The following is a 21269-nucleotide window of genomic DNA, read 5'->3' as shown; positions in this document are numbered from 1 at the left end:
CACACTACACCGAGTTATAATGTTTTTTGTTGTAATAAAAATGCCCATTTGGTTGGTTTCAAACATTTATTAAAAAAGTTTTTTAAACTTTAAAAACATTTTACAAAAAAAAAAATATTTTAAATAAAAGTTAAATTATCGTTTTACAATGGTTGTCTGTCATTTCTTTCTGCGGCGAACTATGTTTAAAAAAAAGGTTAAATACAGGGTATTTCAAAGGTAAAAAGGTATTCAAAACCAGGTATATAACTGTAGGTAAATTTTACCTTTTTGCCACAGTTGTGTTCCTGGTTGTGTTTGAAGCAAAGTATTTCACCTAAAAAGTTGTGTTTATTGTTGGTGATTTCCTAACAATGTACACAACTTTTGTTACAAGGTGAAATACTTTGCATAAAACACAACCAGGTACACACCTGTGGCCTAAAGGTAAAAATAGTAAGACCATGACAAGATAGCCAACTTTGGTTGGCAAAGGTATATACTGTTGCTACAGAAGGTACACAAGTTTGGTTAAGGGAACAAATCTTTCACACTCTGTCATCCTGCCAGTGTACTCTGCCTTGAGGTGACATAAAGTATAGTGCAAAATTGTCCCTCATTACTGAAACCGTCACAGAACTTCTAGTGGTAATGTCATGGTAATCTTGCAAGGTGGTTTCTTCAGAGGTGTCCTCAATGGAAATGGGTTCCTTGCAGCTAACAAAATTGTGGAGTACCACGCAAGCTTTGATCACCTCGTCCACAGTTTCTGTCTTGATGTTGATCGCAGTCAATAGGACCCGCCATTTGGCTGTCAGAATACCAAAGGTACATTCAACCATTCTTCTTGCTCTTGTGAGGCGGTAATTAAAAATGCGTTTTGTTCTTGTCAATCCTCTGCTAGAGTACGGTTTCAAAAGGTGTTCTGACAGCTGGAAGGCTTCATCCCCTACACAGACAAATGGCATAGGTGGACCAGATGTTTGCGACAGCGGTCTAGGGGGTGGGAACTGGAAGGTGTTTCCATACAGTTTACGCCCCATGGCAGACAGTTTGAAAACTTGAGAGTCATTGGAGCGGCCATAGGCCCCAATATCAACAGCAATAAATTTGTATTCCGCGTCAGCGATGGCCATGAGGACAATTGAAAAATATTTCTTGTAATTGAAATATTCCGATCCCGATCCGGCTGGCTTTACAATGCGGATATGTTTCCCGTCCACAGCGCCAAAGCAGTTTGGAAACTGACATATCTGTAGAAACTTTTCTGAAATTTCAATCCACCTCTCTGTTGTGGGCTCTGGTAAAAACTCTTCAGCTAAGGAGTCCCACAGTGCACGGCATGTGTACTTCACTATTCCAGATATGGTGGAAATCCCGAGTCTGTACTGGAAATGCAGTGACGAAAGGGATTCTCCAGTTGCAAGAAATCTGTGGGGAATTAAAAAACAATCAATTAGTTTTAAATCACAGCATTACATACCAAAACTCAGCTATAACACTTGGAGATACAAACTACCACCAACAAGATTGCAGTGAAAGTGTGCTCTGATGTGAGCACATCCAATAAATGTGACTTACCTTAAAGTCACCATCAGACGCTCTGCGGGTGAAACAGAGAAGCGGCAATAGGTGTCCGCTTTTCTTATGAGGTGTGCAATGCGCTCCACCAAGTAATCAAAATTCTCCATTTTCATCCAAACATATCCAAAAAATTTATCCGGGTTTCGTCTAAGGTCCATGCAGAGTGTAGAATAGACCCCACGCGTCATTCTCTTGGCTGTGATGGGGTGGATCCACAAACGTCGTCTACGATGCCTGATGCGCTGCTGTTTCGCTCTCTCCTTCTCCAGAACAATCACCCTCAAACGATTCACCTCCACTGTAAAATCCGCCAAATTCTTCAAAATATTTCCAATCACAACATCCATCTTCGCCAGTAACTTGCTCTTCTCTACAACCTGCACTTTCTCCTCTACAACCTGTCAAAGAAGGGCTGTAGGAACACGCTATATATAGTTTTTCAGTAGCCAATCCCGTTCGGAAGGCCACAAGGGTCAATTTTAAAAACCGGATCCGGCGTAATCCGTCAAAAAACGGAACAAAAACCGGATTAACCGGATGAGACGGATCCGGTTTTGTCTGTCAAGAACAAGACGGATCCGGCAGAAAAATGGATCCGTCACATCCGGCTTTACGAAACATTTGCCGGATCCGGCGCTCCGGCACGACGCCGGATCGCGCCTGACGCCGAAAATCTGATGTGTGAAAGTAGCCTAAGATATGCCACAACTTCAATATCTGAACTGAAGGATGGAAACCCAGCAGAGTGGTGCTCCTGTCTCCACACTGTATAGAGAAGTGCAGCATACATTAATTTAGCTATCCATCAAGTTTTACAGAGATGTTGTAACCCACTGCACAGCGGTTAGGCAGGAGTATTCAAGAAAAGGGGAAATCTGTAAAGGAGCTCCATAAAAAAGTGGAAGGACAATGCTATTGGGAACCTACGTTTATAGTAGTAAAACACACTTAATACTTCAACACAGGTCAGATTTAGTTACCAATGTATATATTCTAGTCAATCCATTGCAAGATAAGTGTCTTAAAAAACAGGCGGAATTTATACAATTTTTCCCTTAATTTCTGCCATAGATCATTTTCATTGTGAGATACTGATCTAATCTGCATATCTGCATGTGTGTTGACAGATCTACTGATTATCGAAGCAGTTCTCCCATCAAAATTGTTATCCTCTTAATATATTGCAGTCATCTTATTATACAGCACTGTGCACTTACAATTGCTTATTTTGCCTTTCTACCCAGCTAATTATTCTCTCTTCCATTAGGTCTATGACATCACGTAAATAAAAACTGACCAGCTGCACCCTTCTAAAGCCCCCGTTACACATAGCGATATCGCTAGCAATATCGCTGTAACATCACCGATTTTGTGACGAAGCAGCGATATTGCTAGCAATATCGCTATGTCTGATACTTACCTCCGACCGGCTCCCCCGCTGCTCATCGCTGATCGCGCGAGAAGGTCCTGGATCATTTCTCGTCGGCCACTACCTGCTGGGCTTCCTGTGGCGACGCGTGGACGCAGGCGGGAGGACGTCAGGATCGCTGCGTCTGACAAGTAAGTAGCGACCCCCGACCCCTGCGATGTCGCTGGTGAGATCTGCCTGTGTGGCAGCTCACTAGCGACCACTTAGCGATGCACCAGCGATCCATATCGTTGTCGGGATCGCTGGTGCATCGCTAAGTGTAATGGTACCCTAAGCTTTATGTAGAAACGGGAAGTCTGTTTTCCTGGCATGACTCATCAATTAATGCAAAAATCCCTGGCAGGGTGGGAGGGAGAGCTGGGTCAGGAGTTGAAAAGGGGAATGATAAATAGAGAGACAAGAGACCTCCTGTTTTTATAAAGAGCAGAGAAAAGAGGATAATTAGAGAGGAAAAATGAGCAATTGTATGTACACACTGCTATATAATTTGATGATTACAATATATTAAGAGGATAAAAACTTTGATGGGAGAAGAAATGCTTCTCTAATAACTGATATTTAGCAATGTGCTGTGACCAAAAGGAACATTGTAGCCACATACCTTTCCTTTTAACTAGTAGCTCTTACACAGTGATGTTCCTCATTTCACATCACATTTATAAATACTTGCAGCAGGAAGTGTATTTTTGTCATAGCTCCCGTCGCTCACCTTCCCCCTCCGCCACAGCCTCTCGCCGACTGGCAGCCGCGGCATCCTCCTCTGACTGGCCCACGGCCGACGGCCTCACTGCATGCTATGTGCATGCGCTGTAGGCCACCGCCACATCTCCCTCCTCTCCCTTGTGCTCCGGCGGTGCCCTGAACCGGAAGCATCGCCGGACCAATGGGAGACTATCCCTGGGTATATCAGGCCGCCCTCCTGTATTGGAGGCGCCTGATCTTTGTGTTTCATACATACTTTAGGCCGCTCCTCTGTATCCCTGTTGATCACGCTCTCCCTTGCTCCTCTCCCTGCAGTCCTGCTCCGGTCCTGCCTCCTGTGTCCCTGCTCCGTCTAGCCACCTGTGCCTGTCTTCAGCAGTCTCTGCTCTGGTCCTGCCTCCTTGTCCCTGCTCCATCCATCCTCCCGTGCCTATCCTCAGCAGTCCCTGCTCTGGTCTTGCCTCCTGTGTCCCTGCTCCATTCAGCCACCTGTGCCTGTCCTCAGCAGTTCCTGCTCCGGTCCTGCCTCCTGTGTCCCTGCTTCGTCCAGCCAACCCGTGCTCCTCTCCCTGTAGTCCTGATCCAGTCCTGTCTCCTGTATCCTGCTTCGTCCAGTTGTCTCATGGTCCTCGCCCTCAGTGCTACTCCAGTCCTTTCTGAGCCGCCCCTTTTGGTACCGGCTATCGTGGTATCCGAACCTCTGGGCCTGCTCCTAACGATTCCTGTATAGGGGTCAGCTTCACCTGGTTGCTCACCCAGGGGACCTCGGTGCCACGATCAAGAGGGTCCACTCCTGGTGCCTTGCCTCATCCAGCCAGGATGCTAACAGTAAGATCAGGCCATGGATCCCGCCGGTGCCTCTGCTACCACCCAAAAAGAGTTGCTCTTTTTGCGGGAGAACCAGGGACCATAATGTCTGTTATGAAGTCCATGGACTCTCGCCTGTTGGCTCTGCAGGCCGCCGACTCGGGAAATGCCACTCAGCTGGCAAGTCTTCAACAGGAGCTGGGTCAGCAGCGGAATACCTAGGCCCATATTTTAACCTATATGGCCTCTGTCGATAACCGCTTGGTGGCTCTCCAATCTGCCGCCACGGCACAGACTTTATTTCATGTTTCCCCTTCTCTCCTTTCCCCTTACCTCACCAAGCCACCTGGTTTAGTGGCGACCCCAAACTCTGCAGGGGTATCTTAAACCAGTGTAGATTCCACTTTGAATTGTTACCTCAGTAATACCCCTCTGACCGGGCCAAAGTGGCCTTTATTATGTCCCATTTGGAAGGGGAGGCCCTGTCCTGGCTGAACCCCCTCTGGGAACGGGACGATTCTGTAGTTTCGAGCCTTCCGATCTTCATGGAAACCTTTCGCAGGGTCTTTGATGAGCCAGGCTGGTTAGCCTCACTTACCGAGTTCCTTTTTAATCTCCACCCGGGTTCCCTCACGGTCGCACAATATGCCATTCGCTTCCATACTCTTTCCTCTGAACTAGGTTGGAATAACGCAGCACTGGTTGGGGAATTCTGGAGTGGTCTCTCAGGCAGGATAAAGGATGAGCTTGCGGGTTGGGATACCCCGACCACTCTGGAAGATCTTATCTCCCTGGCTACCCGCATAGATTTACGATTCCAGGAGTGCGCCCGGGTGTCGGCTAGGGACAGGAGGTCCACTAGACCGCTACTTTCTCTCAGCCAGTCCTCTAATCCCTGTCCAGCCGGGACTCCTTCTGCTCCCCCTGCCGAAGCCATGCAGATGGATCATCTCAAGTTGGCTGAAGTTCATTGCAGGGAGAGAAGGGTGCAAGGTCTATGTTTCTATTGCGGAGGGACTTCGCATTTTCTCCGTTCCTGTCCTGAGAGACCAGGAAATTCATCCACCTAGGTCAAGTAAGAGAAGCCTCCCTAGGTGCTAGTAATTCCTCTCAACTCTCCTCACTATGTCTGTTCTTTTGGTTTCAGGTCGGAGACGTGGGTCCGAGGTGGCCTACGTGGATTCGGGTTCTGCAAGTAACTTCATCAGGCGTGAAGAGGTAGACAAGTACCATATTCCTGTCATTACCCTACCAAATCCTTGGTTAGTGGCTTCAGTGGACAGCAGACCTCTACAAAAGACAGTCACTACGATCACTGAGGAGATGGAGCTGCAAGTCAGAGCCTTACATCAAGAAAAGATGGCCTTTTATGTATTGCCTAATCTGTCCCATGCAATTTTACTTGGACTCCCTTGGCTAAGGACACACCAGCCAGTTCTCGACTGGTCTTCGGGTGAAGTGCTCCGCTGGGGACAATTGTGCCATGAATCGTAGAGTTGGAAGGGACCTCCTGGGCCATCTGGTCCAACCCCCTGCTCAAAGCAGGATTCGTTAAATCATCCCAGACAGATGTCTGTCCAGCCTCTGTTTGAAGACTTCTATTGAAGGAGAACTCACCACCTCTCGTGGTAGCCTGTTCCACTCATTGATCACTCTAAAGCCCCCGTTACACACTGTGATATCGCTAGCAATATCGCTGTAAAGTCACCGATTTTGTGACGTTGCAGCGATACTGCTAGCGATATCGCTGCATGTGATACCTCCGACCGGCTCCCGCGCTGGTTATCGCTGATCGCGCTAGAAGCTGCTGGACCATTCCTCGTCGGTCACTTCCTGCGGCGCTTCCTGCTGTGACGACGAGCGACGCGTGGAGCCGGGCGGGAGGACGCAGGATCGCCGCGTATGACAGGTAAGTAGTGATCCCCGTCCCCTGCGATGTTGCTGATGAGATCTGCCTGAGTGGCAGCTCACTAGCGACCACCCAGCGATTCACCAGCAATCCTGACCGCGTCATATCGCTGGTCGGGATCGCTGGTGAGTCGCTAGGTGTAACGGTACCCTAACTGTGAAAAAGTTTTTTCTAATATCTAATCTGTGTCTCCTCCCATTCAGTTTCATCCCATTGCTTCTAGTCTTTCCTTGTGCAAATGAGAATAAAGATGATCTTTCTACAATGTGACAGCCCTTGAGATATTTGTAGACAGCTATTAAGTCTCCTCTCAGTCTTCTCTTCTGCAAGCTAAACATTCCCAAATCCTGCAACCTTTCCTCATAAGACAGGGTTTGCAGACAGGTCACCATTCTGGTCGCTCTTTTCTGAACTTGCTCCAGTTTGTTGATGTCTTTTTTAAAATGTGGCGCCCAAAACTCGATACAGTATTCCAGATGCCTGAACCCTACTCATCTTTCTGCTACCTCACGGCCGCCTCCTGATCTCTCGGGGCTTCCCTCAGCCTACTGCTCCTATTTAGATGTCTTTGATAAGAAAGAAGCAGAGACCCTTCCTCCGCACGGCCTTTTGACTGACCGATTGAACTAATCGCTGGCTCCACTCCTCCTAGGGGTAGGATTTACCCACTATCTCCTGCAGAGACCCTAGCCATGTCCGAGTATGTCCGGGAGAATCTGGCCAAGGGTTTTATACGGAAATCTTCCCCTCCCGCGGGAGTCGGTTTTTTCTTTGTTAAAAAGAAGGACGGATCCCTGCGGCCGTGCATTGACTATAGGGGTTTGAATAATATCACAATCAAGAATAGGAACCCTCTTCCACTCATTCCGGAATTCTTTGATCACCTCAGAGGGGCCCGGATTTTCTCCAAACTAGACCTTAGAGGAGCCTACAATCTGATCCGTATCCACGCAGGCGATAAGTGGAGGATCGCCTTTAACACTCGTGACAGCCATTACGAGTACCTAGTCATGCCCTTTGGTCTCTGCAATGCTCCCACTGTGTTTCAAGAATTCGTAAATGAGATCTTCCTGGACCTCGTGTTTTCCTGTGTCGTAGTGTACTTGGACGACATACTTGTGTTCTCACCGGAACTTTCTTCCCATAGAAGGAGTGTTCGCCTGGTACTACAGCGTCTTTGGGAGAATCGTTTGTAGGCTAAGATTGAAAAGTGTCTTTTTGAACAGACTTCTTTGCCATTTCTGGGTTATATTATCTCCGACGCTGGATTGAGGATGGATCCCGAAAAACTGTCCGCCATTCTCACATGACCTCGTCCTGTCTGAGCAAAGGCAATACAACGGTTTCTCGGATTTGCCAATTACTACAGACAATTTATTCCTCATTTTTCCTCAATAACCAAGTCCATTTCCGCCCTTACCCGAAAGGGGTCAAACCACAATTCTTGGACTACGGAAGCTGAAGAAGCCTTTCAGACTCTAAAACGGGCATTTTCTACAGCTCTGGTTTTGCACCGTCCCGAGAGAAGCAGACCTTTGATGCTTGATGTGGACGCCTCTTCAACAGGAGCCGGGGGCAGTACTGTCCCAGAAATCCTCCTCTGGTCGACTGCACCCCTGTGGATTCTTTTCCAAGGCTTTACCCCCATCGGAGTGCAATTACTCGATTGGCGACCGTGAAATATTAGCCATAAAATTGGCTCTGGAAGAATGGCATCATCTCCTGGAGGGGTCTGTCCATCCCTTTGTAATTTACTCTGACCACAAAAACTTGTCCTATCTCCAGTCCACCCAGAGACTCAATCCTTGGCAGGCCAGGTGGTCCTTATTTTCTGCCCGCTTTGATTTCAAGCTCCACTTCCTCCCAGGCAACAAGAACACTAAAGCCGATGCCTTATCCAGGTTCTTCCAGCCAACTGAGACACTGGAGGAGCCTTCACACATTATTGAACCTGCTAAAATCATCACCATGGCTCCTGTGAATCTGCCTTCTCCACCTCTAGGCAAGACTTTCGTGCCAGAGGATGTCAAAGGAAGGGTCTTACTCTGGGGTCATTCCTCCAAGCTGGCTGGTCATGCCAGGATCAAGAAAACGATCGCTCTCATTTTTCGTCACTACTGGTGGCCTACTCTTCGCGAAGACATAGTTGATTTCCTTGCTTCTTGTCCTTCCTGCGCAAAAAAACAAAGTACCACGATGACCTCCATCTAGCTTGTTGCTTCCATTACCGGTCCCTGCGGTGCCCTGGCAACACATCACCATGGATTTCATCACTGACCTGCCCCGTTCATCTGGTTGCACTGTGGTCCTGGTGGTGGTAGACCGTTTCTCCAAGATGGCACATTTTATCCCTTTGACCGGACTGCCCTCAGCTCCTGAGCTAGCCAAGGTCTTCATCCATCAGATCTTCAGACCCAATGGACTACCTCGACGTATAGTGTCTGACCGAGGAGTTCAGTTCACTTCCAGGTTTTGGCGGGCACTTTGTGAGCTCGTGGATGTATCACTAGATTTCTCCTCTGCCTACCATCCGCAGTCGAATGGGCAGGTGGAGCGAACTAACCAGACCTTGACCGGGTACTTGCATCATTTTTCCAACACCCACCAAAATGACTGGTTTGACCTTCTCCCCTGGGCTGAGTTCGCTTACAACAACCATACTAGTGAATCCTCAACAAAGTCTCCGTTCTTTATTGTGTTTGGCCGACATCCTAATGTTCCTCTTCCCGTAACCCCCGCTTCAGAGGTACCTGCAGCCAACTCCTTGTCCTCAGAGTTTTCCAAGATCTGGGCAGAGACAAACACGGCACTCAAGAGAGCCGGTGATCGGATGAAGAATCACGCCGACAAGAGGAGACTGGATCCTCCACCGTATCGTACCGGGGAGAAAGTCTGGCTCTCATCCAAGTATATCCGGCTAAAGTTGCCCTCGTACAAGTTGGGTCTGCGGTACATCGGTCCTTTTAAAATCCTTGGACGTGTCAATGATGTCACCTACAAATTGAGGTTGCCTGCTTCGCTCCGAATCCCGAACACCTTCCATGTCTACCTCCTGAAATCTGTGGTACTAAACCATTTTCACTCCGCACCAGACCCCGTGTCTCAGCTGCTGGGTACCGACAACATCTTCGAGGTAAGAGATATTCTTGCTATGAAGAGGGTCAGAGGGAGAACTTTTTTCCTTATTGACTGGAAGGGCTTTGGGCCTCAGGAGAGGTCCTGGGAACCCCGGGAGAATATCAATGCTTCCCGCATTCTCAGGAGATTTTTAGCCAATCTCAGGGCGGGGGCGGCTTAAGAGAGAGGGTACTGTCACGGCTCCTGTCACTCACCTTCCCCCTCCACCGCAGCCTCTCACCGGCTGGCAGATGCGGCGTCCTCCTCTGACTGGTCCGCAGCCGATGGCGTCACTGCATGCTATGCGCATGTGCCATAGGTCGCGTCTCCCTCCTCTCCCTTGTGCTCCGGCGGTGTCCTGAACCGGAAGCACCGCCGGACCACAATGGGAGACTATCCCTGGGTATATCAGGCCACCCTCCTGTATTGGAGGTGCCTGATCTTTGTGTTTCATACATACTTTACGCCAGCTCCTCTGTATCCCTGCTGATCACGCTCTCCCTTGCTCCTCTCCTTGCAGTCCTGCTCCGGTCCTGCCTCCTGTGTCCTTGCTCCATCTTGCCACCCGTGCCTGTCTTCAGCAGTCTCTGCTCTGGTCCTGCCTCCTATGTCCCTGCTCCATCCAGCCACCCGTTCCTGTCCTCAGCAGTGCCTGCTCCGGTCCTGTCTCCTGTGACCCTACTTCGTCCAGCCAACCATGCTCCTCTCCCTGCAGTCCTGCTCCAGTCTGTCTCCCATATCCTGCTTTGTCCAGTTGTTTCATTGTCCTCACCCTCTGTGCTACTCCGGTCCTTTCCGAGCCGCCCCTCTTGGTACCGGCTATTGTGGTATCCGAACCTCTGGGTCTGCTCCTAACGATCCCTGTATAGGGGTCGGCTTCACCTGGTTGCTCACCCAGGGGCCCTCGGGGCCACGATCCAGAGTGTCCACTCCTGAAGGCTTGCCTCATCCAACCGGGACACTAACAATTTTGAAGTTCTGTTTTGAAGCCTACCCTTGAACATAGATGGGAAGAAAAAGTCAAACCTAAAGCACGCTGCATTTTTAAAAAATCCCACTGATGAGTTGAGTACTAGTTCTTTCTTTTATAATGATCCCTGTCCTCTATAAAGTTTTCTACAGAAGTAGGCAACTATGAGTGTATGGCTATATTAAGAAGTTATTAAATAAAGAGTGTCCTTATAAATACTAAACAAGGAGCTGGCACTTAAATGCATAAATCAAAAAACCCTTATTCGGAATAACACCAAAAAAGGTACCTGAAAATTAAGAGATCCAGCAATATTATAGAAAAATGTTTTTATTATTACAATATTTTAATACATAATAAACAGCAATGCCCAATGGAAGTCACAACAAAAACACTGATATCGCCACTCTGATTTATAGCAAAAAATACCAATTTATACAAAATGAAAGTTTTATAGTTTATATTAATATATATTATAAAGAACAGTGTCTATACAAAACCTTTATTAATATGCCACATGTTCCCCTAATATAAGATGACAAATATATCACTACCAAGGTAATACCTATTGTAGTAAAAAACAATCACTATGTCCATGGCGATGTGAAGCAAACAATTCGCGGCTATAAAATTGGAAAACGCTAATATAATTAGCCTAAGTGGTTCAAAAGAACTTTATTAGTATGTCACATATTCCCCCATGTAAACTGACAAATATATTACTGCCGAGGTAATCCCTATTATAATAAAAGAGCAATAGCTATGCCCATGGCGATGTATAGCAAAAAAATCATGGCCATAAATTGAAGGGCGCTTATAATAATAGTCTGGGTAATTCCAATAAAAGTATTGGACATGAGAGAAATATAAAATTACCTTTAAGTAGGTGGAACATTGGTGGCGCAGTGTAGCGTGTCCTCCCTCACCCCTACGCGCGTTTCGCACAGGCTTCTTCCGGGGGCGTGAAGAAGCCCATGCGAAACGCGCGTAGGGGTGAGGGAAGACACGCTACACGCTACACTGCACCACCAATGTTCCACTTACTTAAAGGTAATTTTATATTTCTCTCATGTCCAATACTTTTATTGGACTTACCCAGACTATTATTATAAGCGCCCTTCAATTTATGGCCATGATTTTTTTGCTATACATCGCCATGGGCATAGTTATTGCTCTTTTATTATAATAGGGATTACCTCGGCAGTAATATATTTGTCAGTTTACATGGGGGAATATGTGACATACTAATAAAGTTCTTTTGAACCACTTAGGCTAATTATATTAGCGTTTTCCAATTTTATAGCCGCAAATTGTTTGCTTCACATCGCCATGGACATAGTGATTGTTTTTTACTACAATAGGTATTACCTTGGTAGTGATATATTTGTCATCTTATATTAGGGGAACATGTGGCATATTAATAAAGGTTTTGTATAGACACTGTTCTTTATAATATATATTAATATAAACTATAAAACTTTCATTTTGTATAAATTGGTATTTTTTGCTATAAATCAGAGTGGCGATATCAGTGTTTTTGTTGTGTCTTCCATTGGGCATTGCTGTTTATTATGTATTAAAATATTGTAATAATAAAAACATTTTTCTATAATATTGCTGGATCTCTTAATTTTCGGGTACCTTTTTTGGTGTTATTCCGAATAAGGGTATATTAAGAAGTTGTAAGGTTTTATCATAACAAGGTTATATGTTTATAATCATTTTAAAACTAAATGGCCAGATTCTTTATTTGCACTCTTTTTAATTCAATTTTCTTTTTTATCTTGTGGGTTTAACTGATGTTTTCTGCACCATATTTATCAAAGTGTGCATGTACCGTAATTCATAAATTTAGCACAAAGCCCCAACTTTAAATCTGCTCTGCCTTTAAAACTGTTTTTGTAACTTTTTAGAAAAGTTGCTCATTTTGCAACTTTTTAAAAAGTCGCATTTCATGACTCTGTGTAAAATATCTAGAAAAACCACACATCTGACGCAAAATATCAGAAAACTAACTAAAGCACAAATGGCAACTTGAAAAAAGATGCAAATCATTAGGTGAATTTGTCACAAATCAAAATGTCAATAATTCAGGAAAAACACTGTCATAAATACAATGATGAATTGGGCCTAAAGACAATATCAAAGAAGGAAGAAATGAAAAAATCCCAATCGTGAAATTACTGTATGGGAAATAGCCCAATGTATAGTTTATGTAACTGCAGTGGGTACGGAAAGTATTCAGACCCCTTTAAATTGTTCACTCTTTGTTTCATTACAGCCATTTGATAAATTCAAAAAAGCTCATTTTTTTTCTCATTAAATGTACACTCTGCACCCCATCTTGACTGTAAAAAACAGAAATGTAGAAATTTTTGCAAATTTATAAAAAAGAACCCTGAAATATCACGAGGTCATAAGTATTCAGACACTCATATTTAAGTCACATGCTGTCCATTTCCTTGTGATACTACCTTGAGATGGTTCTATTCCTTCATTGGAGTCCAGCTGTGTTTAATTAAACTGATAGGACTTGATTTGTAAAAGCACACACCTGTCTATATAAGACCTCACAGCTAACAGTGCATGTCAGACCAAATGAGAATCATGAGGTCAAAGGAACTGGCCAAGGAGCTCAGAGACAGAATTGTGGCAAGGCACAGATCTGGCCAAGGTTACAAAATAATTTCTGGAGTACTCAAGGTTCCTAAGAGCACAGTAGCCTTCATAATCCTTACAGTATATCGAAGAAGTTTGTGACCACCAGAAGTCTTCCTAGACCTGGCTGTCCAGCCAAACTGAGCAATCGTGGAAGAAGAGTCTTGGTGTGAGAGGTAAAGAAGAACCCCAAGATCACTGTAGCTGAGCTCCACAGATGCAGTAGGGAGAAGGGATAAAATTTCACAAAGTCAACTATCACTGCAGCCCTCCACTAGTCGGGCCTTTAGGGCAGAGTGGCCCGATGGAAGCCTCTCCTCAGTGCTAGACATATGAAAACCCGCACAGAGTTTGCTAAAAAACACATGAAGGACTCCCAGACTATGAGAAAGAAGATTCTCTGGTCTGATGAGACGAAGATAGAACTTTTGGTGATAATTCTAAGTGGTATGTGTGGGGAAAAGCAGGCACTGCTCATCACCTGCCCAATACAATTCCAACAGTGAAACATGGTGGTGGCAGGATCATGCTATGGGGGTGTTTTTCAGCTGCAGGGACAGGACGACTCTTTGCAATTGACGGAAACATGAATGCGGCCAAGTACAGAGATATCCTGGATGAAAACCTCTTCCAGAGTGCTCTGGACCTCAGATTTGGCTGAAGGTTCACCTTCCATCAAGACAATGACCCTAAGCACACAGCTAAAATAACAAAGGAGTGGCTTCAGAACAACTCTGTGAACATTATTGACTGGCCCAGCCAGAGCCCTGACCTAAACCCAATTGAGCATGTCTGGAAAGACCTGAAAATGGTTGTCCACCAACGTTCACCATCCAACTTGATGGAACTGGAGAGGACCTGCAAGAAAGAATGTCAGAGGATCCCCAAATCCAGGTGTGAAAAACTTGTTGCATCATTCCCAAGAAGACTCATGACTGTACTAGCTCAAAAGGGTGCATCTACTCCATACTGAGCAAAGGGTCTGAATACTTATGACCATGTGATATTTCAGTTTTTCTTTTTATTTATTTATATTTTTTAATAAATTTGCAAAACATTCTACATTTCTGTTTTTTTTCAGTCAAGATGGGGTGCAGAGTGTACATTAATGAGGAAAAAAATGAACTTTTTGAAGTGAAAAATTTAAAGGGGTCTGAATACTTTCCATACCCACTGTAGATTTTAGATTTTGTTACCTGATTTGAGTCGCAGGCATATCCATCTTGTTTACGAAGATTAGGCGGACACTATGAACACAAAACATGGTATAGTTGAACATTCTGTGATAAAAAAAGAAGTGAAAAAGTATCTTACTCAAACATACTGTTTCTACGCTTTCTATTTCTAAACTCCTCAACATTAAAATTGCAACACCAAGAAGGAAAAGTCATGGAATTAAAGAAGTCACAGGATGGATAGACATGTTAATGACATGCAAACAATTTAAAAATGGAAGCAAAATTTTCAAAATATCTCAATTTATTCAGCATTGAGTATGAGCACCACAAAATGTGCGTAAATATACACGCTTACATACCTTGGCATGCTGTTAGTGAATTTAGAATAGTCGGGCTTCTATACATTATGCCAACCCACACCATAATTGAAGGAGTAGGACTAGTGTGATATTCCCACGTGAAGTAGTCTTCACAACATTGCTCACGTGGTCTGAGCAAAGGCTGAAAAGGAGATAAGGAGGCTGGAATGGAGATCAATCGACTTAAGCGATGAATCCCGCTATCGCCCTGGATGCAATAATAGCTGAAAATTATTCATGAGAGCAAGTTGGGCAACCCTATGAAAAGGTTTTCACATGGAAACATCGCTCAGGTTCTTTTCCCAGGATATTGGTATGGGGTGGCATAATGTACAGTAGCTGGACCCCTTTAGCTTTCATTTGAGGTACACTAACAGCTCAGCATTATTTTGATTTGGTGGGGAAATCAGTAGTACGTACAGCCATTCCTCCAAAGTGTCCCAGGGGTCATTTTTCGACATGACAACTCCAGGTCGCAAGTCCCTCAAGATAATGTAAGCAACCTGTGTGACCCAAACTGTGCTACTATGCCCTGCAATGTTTCCAGACTTGTTTCCCATCGAGCACATCTGGTACGTCATTTTTCGGCAATGGCACAGGGAGCTGCCAGCAAAGGATCTTTGGCAGAGACGTCAAAAGCAATAATAAAGGATTTTGGGGATATGTCAAAAGTAAAAGAAAAGTCAAAGATGCTATAGGGTTTTTACATGATGACAGTGATGAAGTGGTAAGACAGGTGTTGAGAAGGCCGAACTTTTAAATTCCTATTTTGCATCTGTTTTCTCTCAGAAAGGAAATGTAACATCAACTGTTCTTCACTGTCCTATTAAGGAAATAGAAGAATCCAGGATATCTATAAACAGAAAGATAGTGAGGAAACACTTAGCTAACCTAAATGAATTCAAGTCTCCAGGTCCAGATGAATTACACCCCTAAAGGAGATAGCAGAAGAAATTTTTGAACCCCTCTCCTTTATCTTTGAAATTTCTTGGAGAACAGGAGAAGTCCCAGAAGACTGGAGAAGAGTAAATGTTGTTCCTATCTTCAAAAAGGGAAAGAAGGTGGACCCAGGCAACTATAGGCCGGTGAGCCTGACTTCTATACCAGGAAAGATCTTTGAGCAAATTATTAAACAACATGTATGTCAGTACCTGGATAAGAATGAAGTGATTAAACAGAGTCAGCATGCGTTTGTAACTAATGAGTCATGTCAGACTAACTTAATTTCCTTCTATGACGGAATCACGGATTGGGTGGATCAGGGAAATGCTGTAGATATAGTATATCTTGACTTCAGCAAAGCATTTGACAAAGTATCTTACATAATCCTTATTGAAAAAATGACTAGGTATGGAATGGACAAGGCAACTGTTAGGTGGATTCATAACTGGCTTAGTGATCGGACCCAAAGAGTGGTTGTAAATGGCTGCACATCCAGTTGGAAGAATGTCTCAAGTGGGGTACCACAGGGCTCAGTCCTGGGCCCTGTATTGTTCAACATCTTTATCAACGATTTAGATGAAGGAATTGAAGGTAAACTGATTAAATTTGCTGATGACACAGAGCTAGAAGGGATAGCTAATACTAGAGAAGAGAGCGAGAGGATTCAAAAAGATATAAATAAACTGGAGCAGTGGGCAGCAACTAACAGAATGGTTTTAACAGGGAAAAATGCAAAGTACTACATCTGGGCAATAAAAATGAAAAAAGCATATACAGAATGAGAGGAATAGTGCTAAGCAACAGCACATGTGAAAAATACTTGGGTATACTAATAGATCACAGACTGAATATGAGTCAACAGTGTGATGCAGCAGCAAAAAAGGCAAATGCAATTCTAGGATGTATTAACAGAAGCATACAGTCTAGATCACGTGAAGTCATTACTGCCCTCTACTCTTCTTTGGTCAGACCTCATCTGGAATACTGTGTCCAGTTTTGGGCGCCACATTTTAAAAAAGACATCAACAAACTGGAGCAAGTTCAGAAAAGAGCGACCAGAATGGTGACCGGTCTGCAAACCCTATCTTATGAGGAAAGGTTGCATGATTTGGGTATGTTTAGCTTGCAAAAGAGAAGACTGAGAGGAGACTTAATAGCTGTCTACAAATATCTCAAGGGCTGTCACATTGTAGAGGGATCATCTTTATTCTCATTTGCACAAGGAAAGACTAGAAGCAATGGGATGAAACTGAATGGGAGGAGACACAGATTAGATATTAGAAAAAACTTTTTCACAGTTAGAGTGATCAATGAGTGGAACGGGCTGCCACCAGAAGTGGTGAGTTCGCCTTCAATGGAAGTCTTCAAACAGAGGCTGGACAGACAACTGTCTTGGATGATTTAGCGAATCCTGCTTTGAGCAGGGGGTTGGACCAATTGGTCCAGGAGGTCCCTTCCAACTCTACGATTCTATGATTCTATGGCAGAACATTTCGCAGACAACCATTAATAACCTCAGTGATAGCAATCAAGGCATGTAAGTGAGGGATTTCTGAGCATGGGGGTCATATTCGATACTGAATAAATCATGATGTTTTGAAAATTTTGTTTCCATTTTTTCATCATTTATATATAATTTACATGTCTATCAATCTTGTGAATTCCATAATTCCACAACTATTTCCTCTGGGTGCTGCAATTTTATCGTTGAAAAGTGTATATGACAACTTAATTTTCAGAAATCATAATTATTTTGGACATGACAAAAATAATTGCATTTCAGATTTACATGAATTTGCTTGGCTGCAGGCTCGGCACGTAGTACTTGGGAAGGGAACAGGCTATACAGGTACTATAAAACGATTAGCCTGAGTTACCTGGCCTGAGTCTCCAGTGCAGTGTTCTGTGATGTCACATTCATTAACAGCGTAACGACAGTCATATTCCCGTGGAAGGAACTGTAAAGGTATCACAGAATTTAGAAAAACACAATAGTCTACTCTTAACCCCTTTACCCCAAGGGTGGTTTGCATGTTAATGAAAAGGTGAATTTTTACAATTCTGAACACTGTCCCTTTATGAGGTAATAACTCTGGAACGCTTCCATGGATCCCGGTGATTCTAACATTGTTTTCTTGTGACATATTGTACTTCATCATAGTGGTAAAATTTCTTTGATATGACTTGCGTTTATTTGTGAAAAAAACGGAAATTTAGTGAAAATTTAGAAAATTTTGCAATTTTCCAACTTTGAATTTTCATACCCTTAAATCACAGAGATATGTGAAAAGAGGGCAAGGGCTTTGCCCTGCATATGTTGATATTGTTGTATATTCTCCAGGAGATCTGTATGAAGATCTCCTTCTCTACTCTCCCCTTATCTCTTCTTTCCACAACTGCATACAAGACTTCTCCCGTGCTTCCCCCATACTCTGGAACTCTCTGCCGCAACACATCAGACTCTCACCATCAACGGAAACTTTCAAGAAGAACCTGAAGACCCACTTGTTCCGACAAGCCTACAGCTTGCAATGATCCTCGGTCTACTGAACCACCGCATGACCTGCTCTACCCTCTCCTACTGTATCCTCACCCATACCTGTAGACTGTAAGCCCTCGCGGGCAGGGTCCCCTCTCCTTATGTACTTGTGTGTCCTTTGTCTTACACATGTTTATTATACTTGTCTATATTTCCTCTTTTCACATGTAAAGCGCCATGGAATAAATGGCGCTATACAATTGCACAATAATAATATTCTGTGTGCAGTATGCATGTTGTGTGTGTGTGTGTGTTTGTGTGTGTTAGATAAGTCAGGCTTAGTATTAGAAAAGGGACACTAGATGGGGGCACAAAGCTCAACTAGTGAGAAGACTGCTTAGGGGTTAACTTAGAGGAGTGGCTAGACAGGAGCAAAGGAGATAGATTTCCCTCCAAGAGTTAGTTGAGCTGGGGGTAGTGAACAAGACAGGACAAGAGTGCAGAACAGCGGAGTGCCTACAGCAGTAGCCAGCACATAGTGGTGCTGGAGGCCTTGCAGTCAGGGACTGGGGACTGTAAGGCTAGCGAGACAGGAGAAGGAGTCTCGTCGGTCAAGTCAGCTAGCAAGCAAGAGCTGAAGTGACAACCCAAGCCTGTCCATTGAGTCCAGCCTGTGTCTGGAGAATTGAAAGCCAGGGAGGTCCGTGGGAAAGTCCCTGTGGGAGTAGCAGCTGGAGTACAGAAGCGTTGTGGAGAGTTTAGTGAGCTGTGAATCTAGGACACGAACAGGAGCAACAATGCCTTAAGGCGGGTGAGCCTTAACGGAAAAGTCGGGTACCTTCGTGGGCTGAAGTCGGGCTCTGGAAGAAGGGAAGTGTTCCGTGTTCATCGTGCTCCGTGTGACGTGTCAGCTTGCCTGTGTGGTGCATATGTGTGAAGTGACATACTGCTGTAGATGAAGATGTATTGCTGTTACCGAGTAAAGAGTCCTGTAGCCATTGTGGATATGCTGTGCCCTGAAGAGAATAAAGCTGAGTTGTTAAAGTTGCTTCCAGCCTCTGTCTGCAGTCAATCGGGTCCTCAAAGTGAACAGCATACCGGTGATGAAACAGCCTCCAGCACAGTGAATATTGGAGCGGCCGCAGAAGCTACCCCCCGGCGGCCATGGTATTACATATGTCACAAAATACATAATAATTAACATGTCCCACATGTTTACTTTATATCAGCACAATTTTGGAACCAATTTTTTTTGTTAGGAAGTTATAAGGGTTTCTCATTTTTACAACACCAATTTTTTTAAGGGACCACATCACATTTGAAGTCACTTTGAGGGGTCTATATGATAGAAAATCTAAAGTGACACTATTCTAGAAACTGCACCCCTGAAGGTGCTCAAAACCACATTTAAGAAGTTTATTAACCCTTCAGGTGCTTCACAGGAATTTTTGGAATGCTTAAAAAAAAATAATCAACATTTAACATTTTTTCACAAAAAATTAACTTCAGATCCAATTTTTTTTTATTTTACCAAGGGTAACTGAACCCCCAAGTGCTTCGCAGAAGTTTATAATGTAGAGCCGCAAAAATAAAAACTCATTTTCTTTCACAAAAATTATCTTTTCGCCCCAATTTTTTATTTTCACAAGGGTAACAGGAGAAATTGAACCCAAAAGTTGTTGTCTAATTTGTTCTGAGTTCGCCGATATCCCATATGTTGCGGGTAAATCCCTGTTTGGGCGCACAGCAGAGCTGGAAAGGGAAGGAGCACCGTTTGACTTTTTCAACACAGAAATGGCTGGAATTGAGATTGGACACCATATCGCGTTTGGAGAGCCCCTGATGTGACTAAACAGTGGAAATCCCCCAATTCTAACTCCAACCCTAACCCCAACACACCCCTAACCCTATAAACCCAACCCTAACCATAACCCTAACCACAAACCTAACCCTAACAAACCCCTAACCCCAACCCTAACTTTAATCCCAACCATAAGCATAATCAAAACCTTAACCCCAACTCTAGCCCCAACCCTAAACCCTAACCCTAACTTTAGCCCCAACCCTAACACCAATATTTTATTTTCCCAAGGGTAACAGGAGAAAGTGGATCCCAAAAGTTGTTGTCCAATTTGTCCTGAGTAAGCTAATACCCCATAAGTGGGGGAGAACCAATGTTTGGGCGCACAGCAGAGCTCAGAAGGGAAGGAGCGCCGTTTGACTTTTTCAATGCAAAATTGGCTGGAATTGAGATTGGACGCCATGTCGCATTTGGAGAGCCCCTGATGTGCCTAAACAGTGGAAATCCCCCACCATTGACCCCATTTTGGAAACTAGACCCCCTAAGGAAGTTATCTAAATGTGTGGTGAACACTTTGAACCCCCAAGTGCTTCACGGACGTTTATAACGTAGAGCCGTAAAAATAAAAATGAATATTTTTTTCACGAAAATGATCTTTTTGCCCCCAATTCTTTATTTTCACAAGGGTAACAGGAGAAATTGGATCCCAAAAGTTGTCCAATTTGTCCTGAATACGCTGATATCCCATATGTGGGGGTAAATCACTGTTTGGGCACACATCAGAGCTCAGAAGGGAAGGAGCACCATTTGACTTTTTCAACGCAGAATTGGCTGGAATTGAGATCAGACGCCATGTCGCGTTTGGAGAGCCCCTGATGTGCCCAAACAATGGAAACCCCCCATTTCTGACTCCAACCCTAACCCCAACACACCCCTAACCCTAATCCCAACCCTAACCATAACCGTAACCACAAACCTAACCCTAACACACCCCTAACCCTAATCCCAAAGCTAAACCCAACCCTAACCCTAATCCCAACCATAACCGTAATCAAAACCCTAACTCCAACTCTAGCCCCAACCCTAACCCAAACTTTAGGCCCAACCCTAACTTTAGCCCCAACCCTAACCATAACTTTAGTCCCAACCCTAACTTTAGCCACAACCCTAACCCTAACTTTAGCCCCACCTTTTTTTTATTTTGATCACTATGATAGGGTCTATCACAATGATCAAAATGAACCAATAGGAAAAAACCTCTTATTGTTGTCGGGTGCCGGCCGGCAGATCTCGGCGGGCGCACTGCGCATGCTATTTTATCCTGGAAGAAGAAGCCGGTGGTCAGAAAGACTTCA

The 21269-nt window shown here is 44.4% G+C and overlaps 1 protein-coding gene across 9 annotated transcripts in view; it reads right to left on the bottom strand.

Moving 5' to 3' along the window:
* ADAM23 (ADAM metallopeptidase domain 23) overlaps window positions 1–21269 on the bottom strand; it is an 889186-nt gene that overhangs the window by 159291 nt on the left and 708626 nt on the right. For all 9 annotated transcript variants that reach the window (XM_073541893.1, XM_073541894.1, XM_073541897.1 and 6 more), the window contains exons 18-19: window positions 17512–17592; window positions 14352–14402 (exon numbers count right to left, since the gene is read on the bottom strand). In XM_073541893.1, coding sequence (XP_073397994.1) covers window positions 14352–14402; window positions 17512–17592 — 132 coding nt within the window. The remainder of the gene's footprint in view (window positions 1–14351; window positions 14403–17511; window positions 17593–21269) is intronic.

Source organism: Dendrobates tinctorius, unplaced genomic scaffold (assembly GCF_039654945.1).
Source record: "Dendrobates tinctorius isolate UK_male_01 unplaced genomic scaffold, ASM3965494v1 ptg000125l, whole genome shotgun sequence".
Lineage (NCBI taxonomy): Eukaryota > Metazoa > Chordata > Amphibia > Anura > Dendrobatidae > Dendrobates > Dendrobates tinctorius.
Note: the sequence above shows the minus strand (reverse complement) of the source record. Positions and strands in the feature narration are given on the sequence as shown.